At 40.0% G+C, this 16306-nt stretch overlaps 1 protein-coding gene across 1 annotated transcript in view; it reads right to left on the bottom strand.

Annotated features, from left to right (window-relative positions):
• Window positions 1-16306, bottom strand: part of pde8a (phosphodiesterase 8A) — a 51624-nt gene that overhangs the window by 18017 nt on the left and 17301 nt on the right. Inside the window, exon 2 of the mRNA XM_074666127.1 lies at window positions 958-1014. Coding sequence (XP_074522228.1) covers window positions 958-1014 — 57 coding nt within the window. The remainder of the gene's footprint in view (window positions 1-957; window positions 1015-16306) is intronic.

Below are 16306 nucleotides of genomic sequence, written 5' to 3'. Positions count from 1 at the left end.
AGTAATTTTGCTGCTCCTTTTTCTTGGAATACATTACAAAAAGAGCTGGAGTTAAATGATCTAGATTCAGATGATTTTAAGGTGATGTTAGACAGTTTGGAGGCAGAGACACATTGCTGTAGGTTTTCTGCTTGATGCACTTGTGATTTTGATTGATTTGGACACACATTTCCTGTTGAATTCTGCATTTGAAAAAGCATTTTTTGTATCACAATGAAACTGTTTTTTAATCCTGGTTAAATAAAGTTGAATAAAAAAGTGAAGGATGGTCTGAAACAAGAACTTTTACTCCTAACCTGTCAGTGAAAATCAGGAAGATATTGGATAATTTAAAAAAATCTCTAAATATAATGTTCTAACTGCCATTCACATTTGCTGCAGAATGAGCTGTGCATATTTTTTTTTTAATACTTGAAGTAGGATCAAACTAATTGGTTATTGTTAAAAATAGCCAACACTCAGTTTTCAACCCTGTTACCCAGACGGTGAGCCAAAAAAAGAAAAAAAGCAAATTAAAATTCCTAGAAAGCTGAAAGTTATTCCTGCCCAACAAAGGCGTGGGCACAGCACCAAACTGTATAATGAGCCCCTGAATGTCAGAGATGGTCCTGAATTGGTCCATGGGTCCTCTGTGCAGCTTTTCCATAACGTGCATTGTTCATTATGGTACGTTCTTAGTCACAAATGTTTGGCCTTGTTGCCTTGACAACTCAGTGCGGCATGGCACACAATAGGTTCATTAGCAGATTTTTCTTCTCTGAATGTTTGCATGTTTATTTTTTCTGTTTCTCTGCATGCAAAAGTAGCAGACTTTATGTGACATGTAACTAAATAACAGGCACCCCTTGGTAGAGCTCTAAGGCTAAACATGGTGCTGTGACAGACAGTACAAAGAAGAATAATGCATTTAAACACATCATATTAAAGTTTTCCCATACGTTGCATTGTTTTCCATACCTGAAGTGGGTCTTTAAATAACTTCATTGGTCCAAATTGCACCTCTGTTAACGTGGTCTGAAAGACAAGAAGAAGGAAACCAGTGAGAAAAAAAAAGATGTTTTAGCTTTCAAATTTCAGTTATCATCTTATGTTTCTCCCTCAGAATGTGTCAGTTGCTTAGAATAACATGAACAAGTGTATTCGATACACTTTGGCACAAAAATACAGGATGCACAAACAGAACCAAAATTGTAAAATAGCTGGGGATTTATCAAGATGTAAGCACAGGTGGATCCACCTGCCTGACATTCCTGCCTGTTGAGCCTGTGGTGGCGCCATGATGTGTCAAAAACATGCTGCATCTAAACACTTAATCCAACTCCTTAAAGAAAGAAAAAAATAAGATTGTCCTCTTTCCACCAAAACCCTCTATTGCTATACAAATTTCTGAAAAATCTGCAGGTCCTTCTACATCATCAGCCAGGTCTCATCTGTCCATATATTTTTTTGTTTAAAGGGACAGTGCATATATTTATGAACATCTAGAGTAGCATTTATGGAAATATGACAGTAAGCGATAAGACTAACTTCCATCAGTCCGCAGGAGGAGATAAATAACAACAAATAAAACAAAAAGATTATGCCAGCCTAACAACGCAACACGGAATACATAAAGTAATGGAGAATAGTGAAAACAAGTATGCCAAAGTGCAATTCAACACAAAAAAGTGCTGTTAGAACTTAAATCTCAAAAAACGTTGACTCTGAAAAGAGAGAAAGGACTCAAGATGCTGTGAAACACCAAGGACTCAACAGGTTGTATATCCTAGAGATCATAGTGTGTCTGATCAGCAGGGAGCTACTGGCTGGTTTTATGTCTTTTTCTCAACTGTATATATTGAAAAAAAAAAAAAATTCTCATCAGCATAAAATAAAAAGTGATAAAAAGCCAGTTTTCCTGAGATGACAACTATTGATAAAGCTCCTGACGACAGGAATTGTGTGGTTTTTTCTGACCTTTTTAACATAAGCTGAGCACATTGACTGGAAAATCCAAACTTATTGGATGGGCTTCTATCTCCCTCCATAACGGTGACTCTAACGTCATCAACAGCACAGCCCGATATCAACATAGAGGATCTAAGCTCTCCTCTGTACAGCTGTGACAGTCATGTCCTGAGGCGTCTCTGGTCTTCAAAAAATATCTGACGTCTGTTCAGATGAGAAGATAAATAACTCAGGGCTGAAATTACACATTTCAAAACATACATGAGATCAGGGAGGGGATTATTTATTTTCTTTGTCAAAGAGGTCTTTATTGATGTTATACAGAACACATTAGAATAAGGATGCTTCATTTTGAGTGCATCATGAGGCACAGTGACGCCTGCTCAACCATTGGGACTAAGCACACACACATACACACACACACACACACACCCCAAAACTGTCTTATTAGTTCCCCCCGAGTTTTGTCAGTGTTTACAATGTTCTCAAGAAAAATTGTGTTTGAGTAATTGCTTTATTTATTTGACCTTATGGAAACCTGTTGTGTAAAGAAGTATTGTTGGCTCTGACTGCCAAAAACTGAGCTTGTTAACGGAGAAATAATTTGTTCATGAAATTATGTGAATTTGTGGATGTACAGCATGTCATCCTGGTGCTTAGTTAAATTTTATTCACTGGAGATAAGTCTGACTCAGAGGACCCCTGATGATCAAAATGAATCAAACTCTGTTATTACAAGCATCCTGTTAAAACCAACAGCAGCAGACAACGATCATAGAGATCTGTTGTGTTACATTATATTTTACAGACACTCTAGTAAGATTTATAGACGTAATGCAGCTGTTGAATGTTGAGAGTTTTATGAGCCGTTTAACGATGCCTGCAGGACTGCAAACTGAACATTGGTATCAATACAAGCTCCTTTACGAATAATGCACAAGGACATATTCTTAAGTAGCATAATTAAATACCATTTCATGCTTTTGTCTGTACTTAAACTCTGTTTAATTCTTCAGACAACTGTATACAGAGATCTAACAAACAAAAAGATGGATATCAAACTATTTCGATAAAATGCCTCTAACATAGTTTCACGACAAAAAAACAGCAATAAAATGTGATATATTGCACATGCAGTGTTTCCCACAGGATTTTAGGAGACTGTGGTGGGGGTGTCTCTGACCCTCGGCGGTTTTAATGTGTGTGTACGTTTTTAAGCGCGATGTATCGCCCTTACAGTAAGTGCAGTTTGGGACCATGGACATGAACGTACGTTGATAAATAAGAACTTACAAAGGCATATCAGAAATATTTTAAATTTGATTCAGAAACAAAACCAAAAACTCACTCACTCACAATAATTTGAACAATTTACTGAACAACATTTCAACAACAGGTTATTTACACTATTTCCCGTGATCTGTGATCCGTTATCAGGCTACTGAGACTGTAGCCTACACTTATTCTCTCACCTGTGTTAACGAGGTGTGTGTTTGAAGCTGATGAGAGAAAAGAGCACGAGGATGTGAGTAGGTGAAAGGGAAGCAAAGTGGAAACCCTTTATATTGTTTTAACATCTTAAAAAAATATTTTTGGGGATAAAGGGTCAGATTACGATTCTTCTTCTCTCTGCTCCCTTATCTGGATTTAGGAGTGTTGTGTTTTCATTCTGTTTTTTTTTCTACAGTGACTGCAGAAAATAGTCTAAATAAATAAAGATGCCTAAATTTGCTGAGGCCCACTTCATCACAAAATGTAATCAATGCAAGATCATTTTCTGACTGATATTTCCTGATATTGCTGTGTATCTGACTTTGAGAGAAATTCAGCTTCTTCCATGCTCTCTCCGTATGTTGTGTTCACCATCTTACGCTGACGTCACTACAAAAATCGCAGAGCGCACATGGCTACTTAATATGCACGTACTGATTTGCATTGACCATATATGGTAAAGTTCGGGCGTGCTGAAGGCAGGAAAGGAGGCGTGCTCACCACATTCACGCTGTTCTCGGCGCGGTGTGATTTATCACGGAGAATAGCGTGCAGCCCTGTGTACGCAGAGTCTGATAGATCTGAAAAGAGTGTTGGTCATATCCACGTTTTGCCTTTTCGTCGTAAGTGAAACTTAAGAGGACTTTTACACGCTGTAATAAATGTAGGCCCCAGGAGAGGAGAATATGAAATAATAAGCCGCGTCAGCTCGTTGGTATTGTACAGGTGATTGTACTGTGTGCCTGCTCTCACTCTGAATGTGCGGTGATAATGAAACTCTGGAACCGAGACGTGCGCGGTGCAGCCGTTCCTCTTCCCGAGAAGGGAGGCAGACAGCGCAGTGAGATACTGCGTCCACGGCCGCAGTTAGCATGAGCGCTAATGCCCAAAAAAGAAGTTAGCCTACACGTACCTCAGAGTCAGACGCTCCGCTCTAACGTCGCTGGAATCTGGTTCGTGCCAAACGTAACAGGTAAAGAGCGACGTCTATGAGTGTGACCAGTGCGCCCGCACTCTTGTTCTCGCTTGTTTACGTGCGGTAGGAAAGTACAGCTGTGTAATGGTCTGACAGAGTGACGGAGCGTATTTTTGTCTCCATATGAGACTGTGGCGGGGTCAAATGAGACTGTGGCGGGCCGCCACAGTCTCATTAATTAATGGGAAACACTGCACATGGTATGTTGTTGGATTAAACAAGACTTCTAACATTACAGTTTTTATCTGACCCAGTTTGAACTCATGGCACCTTTTTAATACTGGGCAACTGTGCAAATAATCCACGCCATAACCTGATACAGAATCAAAATACTGTCAACATGCATTTGCATCAGTAATACTTATCCAGTAATATGATCTGCATAAAACATGATTGTATAAACTTGAAATAAAAATTCTGACATGCTTCCACTCAAAACATCAGTGAATGACTTTTACGTGTGTTATGGATTTGTTTATCTCTTCTTTGAAGGAATAAGTATAAAACAATGTTTAAGATATAGCATCCTGATTTCTAGTTAAAAAAAACAGCAAACAAATAAATTTTGAAAAAATTAAAAATAAAAATAAATAAAATAAATAAAAATTTAAATCAGGAAAATTCAGACATGTTTTCAACTCATTATACTTGCCCTTCATGAGCTTACTCTTTTCTGTCTGCAAATAATTTAGCCTCCTTCCTGCTAAATGGGACCCAGCTCAGGGGTTAGTATCCATAGCAACCAAGCCCCTTGCGGACCGCCATCCCTCTAGAATTCCTCCTCTCCGTAAACAATCCACACATGTGAGGGGGAATACAGAGAGGAATTTCAGAGCACGCCGGGCGGCAGTAAATCACTTCTTGCTAAATTGTAAGCCTTTTGAAAGCTCCATGAAACAACAAAGGGGGGAAAAAAGATGATTAGCCCTCGGTTGGAGCCAAATTGACGTCATCATGACACAGGGCCGTTTGTTGTAGCTGCTCCACAAACTGAGTATGGCATTGGGATGGCAGCTAGCTCATACTCTGTGATCATCTGATCTTTTCAGACACGAGGAACTGGTCGCATGATGGGCTCATGTGCACTGGAGAGACAGTATGCATGTGTTAGTGTGTGTGCTTGAGGCCATATAATGGGGGCTAACATATGAAACAGCCACAAACACATGCTTTTTCTGAAGGGGTTCCACCAAACAAGGCGGATTTTGTCTTCTTGTCAGGTATGATTTCAATGAGTCTGACCATGCTGGAACATTGAAATAATGTGACCACGTTTTGGTCCTCAAAGCAGTGACGTAGAAGTGTTTCATGCTGAAAGCCAAAGCAGCTTAGTAAAGAGAGGCTCTGTTAGGTACAATAACTGATTCAAATAATATTAGATTCACTGGATAAGTAAAAAAAAAAGTCAAGAAAAGTGAAAATCAGGAGAGAAATCTGATCATTTTTGAGCTTAAACCATGAAGATGGCCTAGTCTTTGTTTGATTACATTGAGTCTATGTTATTGTGTACATCTGCTGTATGTTTGTACTCAAAGTGATATTGGCCAAACACAAGGTGTATACAGGACAAACATTGTGTGAAGAGTAGAAGCAGGCAGGTCACATTCTGCCCTAATGGTTCATTTTTTTCTGTATGCAAAGGCTGCGTAATTCAAAATTATTAATTTCACCTTGAGACACAAAGCTGCTGTGTTACAACATTGTGTTGCAAAAGCCAATAAGAGGTTAGATTTCCTGAATACCTGGAATGCATCAGAGATGATTAATTCAACCTCTGCCAAACAAAAAAAAAACATTTTGAGAGTTTCTTTTTCCCCTCTTGAGGACACGCCAGACAAATTTTGCATATAATGAACCATTTGTTGATGAGCCAGTTGAGGTAAAACTCTTTACCTATGGAGCTGGGCCTCAGCCTCTAGTGAGCAGAAGCGCGGTGAGAGCAGTGAGCAGGACTCAGTCTCCATCCAAGGAGACTTCCTTCTCCAACTGACACATCCAGTGCAACTGCAGCTGAGGTTGTGTAACTCAAATAGCCAGCCAGCCGCACACACTCACACAAACACACACACATACAGCATGAATCACTCAGCCATGCATTTGCATCCCACAAACATCATGCTGGCACTCAACCAGAGGCGAACAAAGCAGGGAAAGTGAGTGAGCATGTAGGCCAGGCGGACGAGGAGTACGGACACAGTGCCTACGTAATCCTCGTCCCGCCTCCCTGCTTCACACTGCCATTTGTATCAGTCACACTGAGGTTTCTCTCTCTCTACTTTCCCCTCTTTTCTTTCTCTGCACAGAGCCACTTGTTAACCAGACAACAAGTTGGTTGAGCAGCAGGGCACAGTGGAGCTGTAGTGCTGCCCAGTGCTAACAGTGCTGAGAGGTTGCAGTTGAATGCAATGCTTAGCAATGTCGCAATAACACTGTGAAATGACTTCCAGGAATATCACGCAGATCCGTCTGTATAGTTTAACCAAGTTACATGTTATGTTGCGTCAAACAGCAACACTAGAAACTGCAGCTGCAGCAATTAAAATAAATCTGGATCAAAACCACAATGAACAGTTACAACAAAAACTGACTGGATGGATTTATAGCTGAGGTATAAATGTGTACTTTCACATAATTTCCACGAATACAATGCAAAAGTAAGTGAAGTCGCCCTCAAAAAAATCACTAACTGAATTTAACATTTCGGGTACAACAATCAAACATTTCGTCTTCATCCATCACTTCTAACAGTATCAGCCATTTTAAATATGTATGCCAATCTGTGAGGGACTCACTGAAATCATTTGTGCTTAAGGGGGGAAGGGGATGTTGTGGTACTCGCAAAACTAAGCCACAACAACCATAGTGATTAAATAAATGTATCTAAAATCAGAATCAAATAATTTCACAAAGAGACTGGTACAGACACTCAGGCTAAAAATGTGGCTCCGTCCCAAAAAAAACACCCCCTCAATAATCAGCTGACACCACCTGACTTCTGTGTAAGATAATACTGGATAACATCAAAGTAGGGATGCATCAATACGGAAGTTGCAATACCATCCTGACTGGATCGAAAACTTAGAGCTAGAACAGAGAGCTATGGGTGATAAGAGGGCAGATCACCGACAGCTTATTTATTTAGTTAAATATCTTAATGCTGTAAAAACTATGGTAAATCAGAATCAGAATCTGACCTGAAGCCTATCAATTGGCATATTGAAATTATTCAACAGATGAATGAATAGGGGCAAAGAGGTGAAGTTCAGGTGGGCTTTTAGTGTCCTTGCTAGCAGCTATAGGCCATGTCCACACGAAGCCGGGTACTTTCAGAAACGAGTAAAACAGGGGCAGACACTGAGCAGCTTGAACAGTCCTACAGTCCTCCTTAGAGGAGGTTTACTTACAACAGTTCAAAAATGAAGAAAGCACACTAAATGTCCTTTGACAGTTGTAAATCTGCAAACCCGCCGGTGAGTGTGGCTCAATGCATGCCAAACCCATAATGGGCAGTGTTTTCCAGATGTAAAACCAGTGCCATCCAATCAGAATGAGCCCCCGTCATTCAACTGTGACGTTTGGGAACCGAAAACTCGGTTTACCAGCGTCCAAATGAAACCATGAAACCAGAGATTTCCAAAAATCTTCACTTTAGCTGGTGTTTTCAGAAAACCTAGTTTTAGTGACGTAAAGCTGCCGTTTTGTGTGGATGATGGGTGTAAATGTATAAAAATATATGCAGTTTCTCAAATATCCAGCTGCATGTGGACATGGCCACAGTGTCTTTCATGTCAGCCATTGCATTAATTATGTAAAACCTCTGACTTTGCTGTCTTCAAAACCTATAAGCTAGAAGAAAATCTATCCCTCATGAGCTTAATAGACCTTAAAGGGGACATATGCTGATCCCTGATTTAATACTTACATATAATATAATAAATTTGAAAACAAGACCTTTCACCCCCTGAATTTTCAAAAAATGAGATATTGTATTTTTTCTGATATCCTTGAATGAGATTTGATGCCTCTGAAAATAGGTCATTGCCAGTTGGCCGCGAGATTTCGACCTTCGTGACGACATGAGGATCTTTTTTATTGGAGTAATCTGATAAAGCAGCTCCTCCTCTGTGGTGTCAGTTAGTCACACAAGGATTCTTTTTTTTTTTTTAAGGATTCTTTATTGCTGTGAGATAGGGCCGTTTTCTCCATATGTGTTTATAACTCCACAATAAATGGTCTGATTGCTTTGCAAAACAATACAAGACAAGGTCACAATATTTTCTGACAGATGTAAAAGTACGGTCCAGATCCTGGCAATATTCTGGAGACAAAGAGCCAGAAAATGAAATATGTACTGAGTCATCATAATTTTCAACACTGTCAGGTAACAGATTATCGTACAAACCTGCAACTAACACTAAATTGTAGCAGACAGTCTTCTTAGAGGCAGTATAACATTAAAGTAGGACTAAAGTGTTGCATGACAATCACAATATGCTTGGCGGAGGTCTGCGCTCTCTGAGTGCTTTTCTAGTTCATAAAGTTATTGACTTAAACCTTTGTATCACTGTGTAACATTTGGTCAAACAAAGTTAGAATAACAATGTTAATGTCAGACCTGATGTTGCTTTTCCATGAGCTTGATCCCAGTATTTTACACAGACTCCCAGTCAAACTCCTTGATACCAAGACTAAAAAACTTCATCCATGCATTTCTTTTTAAAATTTAAACCCTATGCTTGTGATATTACACCATCCCTCCCAGTTCAGACGGATGTGAGCTCTTGAGAGTCTGCGGTCACCTCTAGCTGCGTTCAGCCCGGTGTCCTGCTTCTCTCATTCAACACACCTAATATATTTACATAGCAGAGTTTGCCTCTGACCCTATATCCTGCTCCCAGTGTATCCGGCCCTATGGATCTCCTCCTCCTCCTCCTCCTCGTCATCTTCCTCCGTCTGCTCTCCTTGAGCCCACCAGCTTCTCTCTCTCTCACACATTACAATATACGCACTGGGAGAGTGGCTTTCCACTAAAGTGAAAAACAGGAAATTGGATGACATTGTTCGGTGCGCCGACGTCAGCAGTGAGAGATAGAAAGAGTAAACAGCTTCCTCCACCCCAGAGCCGGGACCAGGATGCAGGGAATCTTGGGATGCCTGCTCTGCTAGTGCTTCTGAGGAAAACGTGCGTGGCTGTCCAGTTTGCTAACATTCTCCAGATCCCTCCAGCTAACACGCTCCCTCTCCCTCCCACTCTCTTGATACCTCTTAAAACTTCTCCACATGTGGTGAGGTTGAGCATCATGAGCAGAGCTGATAGCACAACACCAGACAAGATTGGAGATTCTTCCTCACAAGAAGTAAAAGTGTTTGGGTGTCTCTATGTCTGTTTATAAATGTGTTCCTCCTGTCTAAAAGTGTGAATCAAATGGAGATGAATCAATGTTCTTCATTAGGTCTGATTAGGAGACGCAGCTCCAGCCACAGGTGTGTACGCACACTTTGTACCAGACAGACAGACAGAAGCAGACACACACACACAGACACGTAGACTCTCTCTCACACACACTGGGCTAAGTGTTGACTAAATGGCACTGAGTGACACAACAGCCTCACCACACGCTGAGCCTCTCAGATAGCAGAGCTAGCTGCTCACGCTGTGTATGTTAGCTCAAAGAGAATAATTCACTTTCATGTGTGGTTTCTTGGATTCACTGCCCACAGATCTGCACTGAAGCCATCAACAACAACGGGGTTTCAAACCTGCAACCAGATCTCAGTCTGACATCAATGACGGGCCTAGTACACAAACAATAATGCGTTTTAACTATGTGTTTATGATCACTTTTTAACTGTGATTTTCCTTTCAATATGAAAAAATATGCAGTTGTTATATCAGTCATTTTCAAAATTGTGTTTGAAGACACTCAAGAGGCACTTTTCAAAACCCAGGAGTTACTTATATCATTTATGAACGTTAAAGGAAATGTGAGGAATTTCTAAGTTGTGTTGATTCGTGTGCCCCCTTTGGCCAAACACAGCAGTGCTTCCTCAAGATGAGGACTGCATTTCCCATGAGCATCATCACTCAGTGTAGTAGATGTGTCTTGTTTCTTTGTTTGTGACCTCTTTTAGCAGAATTACCTTCAAAAAGTACTTTATTTTGGAGCCCAGAAAAACATAAGATATCTGTAATTTTGAAGACCCATAGTTTTAAAGGGCATTGACAAAGATAAATAAATCTAGAGTGAAGAGTGACTTTACTTTATGAGGTCATTTGAACACAAGTAATGTTTCTGAAATCTTTCTGTCATCTCAGCTCTTACATTTTCATTTGTTGGTTTTAAAGCTAAACTAATCAGATTCATCATTGTTTTATTCCCTTAGAGTCACCTTTAGTTCTGGGCACAGTGTGAAGCAAATGCTGATGAAGTGACTAAGTGATGATTATGTGGTAGAAGTCAGAGCTGATTGTGTCAGTTTATTAATTTCTTATTATTTATCGTATTCTATGACAGTTTTTTTTGTCATTTTCACAATTAAAAAGTGATGCTGTATACAGAGAGGACGACTTAGCTATCTTACTTATTACCTGGCTGGGTAAAATACTTGATTCTGATTGGTTTAGAGCCCCGTGATCAGTTGAAACTAATTCAGGATTGCAAAGGGAAAAAGCTCAGATCAAACATCAAATTAATCAGCAGAAGAGTCTGGCACATTTACAAAGTTTATGGTTTCATCTCTTCCTCTTCCACACGCACTTTGCTGGTAGTTGAGATCCACACTCAGAAGTCAGGATACTGATAAAACTTCTCACATTACTAATACTTCCTCTCCTTTAATGTCTGCCCTTCATTTCTCTGCGAAGTTTTTTCCATCGCATATAGATGCAGTAAAGTGTTAGTCACAGAAACACCCTTGTCCTGTTTACATGTGAAGTGTGCTGTTTGAATGCACCTGTGTCTTCCAGGAAGAAGGTTATTAGATCAAACTGTGTGAAAAAGGCCCTTCAACCTGCATCACAAGGAGTAACTGCAACACAAGACATCAACACTTCTATTTGTAGCTTTTCTTGTTGCCTTTTTTTTTTTTACTCCTGTAGCAAATAAGAAGTAAACTCCAGGCCCTCCCCCCTCTAAGTGAAAATGAGACATCCATCTGACGTGTTAACGTAATTGCACTTTATTCTATTCTGGCTCCACACACACACGTTTCATCCACAGCGACCAAGCCTACAGTCACTCAGGCAGAAGACTCCAGTTGAGTCACTGGCATGGCTGCAGAAACTAGGCCACCGTGGATCAGTTTGTCTCAGAACATCCTCGCTTTCTCTGAATTCTGATCTCTGCTTTCTGTCTGTCTGTTTGTTTGTGTATTTGGTGAGATGCAGCACAGAATAAAGAACAGCTTCCTGACAGGAAAACTAAAATGTCCTCTAACCAGCATATATTTTTTTGTTGTTTAAAACTACATTCAACAGCACGGTCCTCATCGTATGTGTGTCACTGTCATGAGGACTGTCCAGCTTGGAGCACATGGCCAGACATGTAAAAAATTAATAATACTAACTTGTTCAAGTTAATTAATACAAATAGAGATGCCCTACATTATTATTATTTAAAAGACTCTTCAATTTTAAGATATTTAAATTTTCTTGAACAAGGAAGATTCACCCTAAGATTTTAACCCTCTTTTAAATGTTATCCTCACAAATCTCTGAGCTATCAATTGAGTTTCTTGAAAACTGTTAAACTAACTTGAGCTCCTTGAGTCACGACTTGTTTTTAGAAACTCAAATGTGCTTTAAAAACAAAACAAAAAAAAATCAGTAAGATAACTTACATTTAAATCAAGACCTTCTGAAGTCTGGATTTGACCAGTAGTTTTTTTTGTCTCTCACCTTCTTAACTTACTCATCTTGTCAATATAAAAGTCACATACGGTCTCATACTAATGCTTAATTATACTTTTTGTTTTAAATTAAAGCGATGTATCTTTTTCCTTATTACTAAGGTTTAACCTCTTATAATTAAAATTTTCACTGATTTCTTTTATTTGAGTGGTTTTAGTTTCCTTTTATGGAGTGTTAAGATCTTATTCTACCTCCAATGTTTTCTTATTTAGCTTACATGATAGCATTTTTTCAGTTTGTCAGAACTTTCACTGATTCATATCCTGTTTTTAGTGTTTCTATAGACCGTATGGTTTTAGGGGTCTTGTTGCATGTTTACTTTATATTTTCTTATCATCGTTATGTCTATGTACAGCACTTTGTGTTATGCTATTATTGCCAGACAGGTTGCTAGGTGGTGCCCTGTTGGCTATGGCTGCCTTTTGCAGCAGCTCTCTCTACTTGGTCCGTTTCTTGTCATTTTTTTGTCTCTTTTTTGTAATCTTTGTATTTGGAGTGGATCATTACTTTGTGTGGCTCATTTGTTGGTCATGGACACCAAACTTTTTGTGGCTTCAGTGATATTTTTACTACTTTTTCTCCTATGTTTGTCTGGAGATCCTACATGTAACCATGGCTGCATTTTTTTTACATGTGAACTCAGCTGTTAGCAGCCTGTAGCATGTCAATGCTAACTGGTGTAAGGCCTGATGTCTTCCCACAAGATGAGGAGAAGGAGGTGAGGGCGACGTGCTGGTTCTCACGTGTGAGCTAAGAAGTGACAACATGGACCTGTCTTTTCATCCACCGTTATTGGGAACATAAGATCTATCTCCAAGAAGATGGACGAGCTAGCTATGCTAACCCAGCAACACAGGGAATACCAGAGGGCAGAGTAGCATCATGCTATTCACAGACATGGCTAACGGAGCTAACATCAGACACCAACGTCACATTGGAATTCTGCAGTATCACACTTAAAGATGTGCTGATTAAATATCAGCACTCCACTGATTCAAACATTGAAATTCTCAGAAGTTGCTTAACAAACCTAGACACTAAGACCAGATTTCTTCACATCCAAAATGATGCAGTAGAGGATCCGAAATAGTGACCTCCTCTTATTGCTGGAAGGTTCACCCAAGGCAATAAAACAACAAAGTTTGCAGTAATACATAAAACTCATAATGATGGAGCTATGCTAAAATCCCTGTGATGTATGAATCATCTAAGGTAGCAAATAACCTGCAGCTTTTTATCTCTACCAAAACCTCATATCAAGGCCACTCGTCAATCCATAAAAACACAAACATAAAACATCAAATTCTTAACGCAGATCAACAGGTGACCACATGGCGGATATTGTACAGAGTCTAACACTTCACCACAGCCCACAGACTTTCAATCATTGCTCCCCTGTAGAGAATTATGACAGAGGAGTAATTATTTCCAGGATTAGTCACGTTTTGCTAAAATCACACTGCACAGCGGAAGTAACTCCTCATTTCTAGGTTTACATCAGGAACCAGCAGCTGCTGACTAGAGCTTGTTGAATAACAGTAGGTCAAGGTGGGTTAATGATTTGAGTGATGTTAGCCTGAAAGGCTGTGCACACTCGCTGTACACAAACACAAAATTCAAATTATGAGGAAAGTGCTTCAACTGAAACTTGACTCAAGAACGCAGACAGACCTCAGGAAGTAAAACACACAGAAACAACAGTGCCCCTCCTTACACTGGACATGTTGGAGTAATATAAGCTTTTGATGCACACTTCCTCCAAAAACAGTGGTTTTTAGTCAGCCGTAGATAGCAGTACACACATACACACTCATTGTTTAGAGAGCAGAACTTCCAGAGTACGCCCTGACCTTTATTCTGTCTGCAGTGACATCCCTCCTACCTCAACAGATAGTGCGGAAATTCAAGTATACGGGAATGCACTACCACACACACACACTCACACACACACACACACACACACACACAGAAAGGGAAGATACCGTGTAACTCGCAGGAGACTGAACTTGTCCTGGAATTCAGTCCCATATGCCCTTGAATGACGTCCACGGTTTAAAAATACAGAGTTTGCAGAAAAAGGATAGGTTACTTCATCCTTGGTGACCTGTCCCTGTTTCTCACTGGTGTTCCAAAGCTAGTAATCACTGCCTCACATAAATCATCCAATTCTAATTTCTGCTCCACACAAACCTCTGTTTTTGTGAAGGAAGGTCTGTAAAGAAAAAAATGTATATGAAGTGTCTGCATTCCTGTGAAAAACACCAACTCAGATTCAGCAGAGCACAAAACCCATCTGAATGGTGTTTGCTTTCAGCTGGCTTGAATAGAATATGTATTTACTTCTGGATTATATATACACATCAGTGACATCAGAGTACATGCCGCACTCCCTCAGCTTGTGACGCTGCCGAAGACTGCGTGCATACACTGTATCCATAGTGGCGCGGGTGTGTATGTGATCCGTGCGTCACTGTGCCAGGGAGAGTAACTGAGGCCTGGCAGCGGAGCGGTCCCTGCTGTCAGGCCGAGTGACGAGGGTTAGAGACTGTTCCCAAAGCGCTCTCACACACACCGGCCAACAGGGAGAGGAAGAGGAGGAGGAGGAGGAGGAGAGCAGGAGAGGGGGAAGGAGATGCATTCATGAAACATGGAGGGAAACACACAAGGGTGTCCACTTCATGACTGCAAACGAATGAACTAGGCTGCTGCTCTTGAAAATAACAGACATGAAACTGAGACTCACATCGGCTGTATGTCTTTGAATAAGTCTTAATTTTCCTTTTTTTCTCCCTCAATGTTGAAAGTAACTTGAACAAATGTTGTGAACAAAGTGTGCCTGAACAGCTGCGGTAGAGAGACTTGTGTTACTCTGACAAGCAGCTTTTTAAAATCAGCATTTTGTACATGATTCCTTTCTTTGAAAAATATTCTTCTTCTTCACATTTTACAGCTTGTCAGTTTCTGAGTAAGAAAATTGAACAAAAAGTAAAAAAAGACATGGGCTTTCATTCAACTGTTTGCAAACTGTTCAGCAGATTTGATGTTGTATATGAAGCAGAGAGGAACACACATGCTCCGACTCAAATCACAAAAAGAAAATTGGAAAAGTGTTCAGAGATTATCACTGGAATATCTAGCAGCCACGGCAAGGTAGACAGAGAGCTACAAGATGATCTTCACCGATAGCAGTCGTCCTGTAAGCTGGACTGCTTTTCCGTTGGTCTCTTTGCAGATGGCTGTGACCCACCAGAAGGTGTGAGACAGAAAAAGATGTCACATAATTTTCACTAACTTCACCCTGAACACTGGTCTCCATTTGGTTTTATTACAACGATAGTTTGAGAACAAAGGAATTTGTGTAACTTTTGGATCATTTTGTATATATATATATATATATTTTTTTTTTTTTAAGTTATATTAAAGGACGTTTTCACCTGAGGAGAAACAGGAAACATGGGGAGCAGGGAGAGCGGAAAGACTTCAAAGGGAAAAGACAGTAAATTGGGTGTGGCTGGGAGTCGAACTAGCAACTGCTGGAACAAGGACTACAACTTCTGTATATTGGGTGCACGCTTAAAAGATCAGGCAAACAACGCCCTAAATTTTTCAGTATTAAACAAATTCATGTGAGCTCATCTATCTAGAAGTCTTTAGCTCTCATTACTTTGAGTGAAGTTCAAACAAAGTATTTTTGAACTTGGTAATAGACTCACAGGCTGGTAGTTTTGTTCCTAATATAACATTTCATCACAGTAACTACTTTACATTTAGCTCCATTCATTCAGACGAGTTAGCATTTTTTAAACACTACATTCAACCTGTTAGAAGCATCGAAATGTACGGTTGTTCTGTGGACAGCTGTCAAAAACAGCACTACACAATAGAGGCAACTTCTGTCAAGTTTCAACCGTTACAGCGCGACTGGTGTTCCAGAGTTAATAGTGACCATGCTAACTGGTGACTTACAGCCAACGGCAGCCGTG

This window comes from Halichoeres trimaculatus, unplaced genomic scaffold (genome assembly GCF_033239565.1).
Source record: "Halichoeres trimaculatus isolate MK-OKI-2021-1 unplaced genomic scaffold, fHalTri1.1 fHalTri1_scaffold_3, whole genome shotgun sequence".
NCBI lineage: Eukaryota > Metazoa > Chordata > Actinopteri > Labriformes > Labridae > Halichoeres > Halichoeres trimaculatus.
This window is presented reverse-complemented; position numbering and strand designations above follow the sequence as displayed.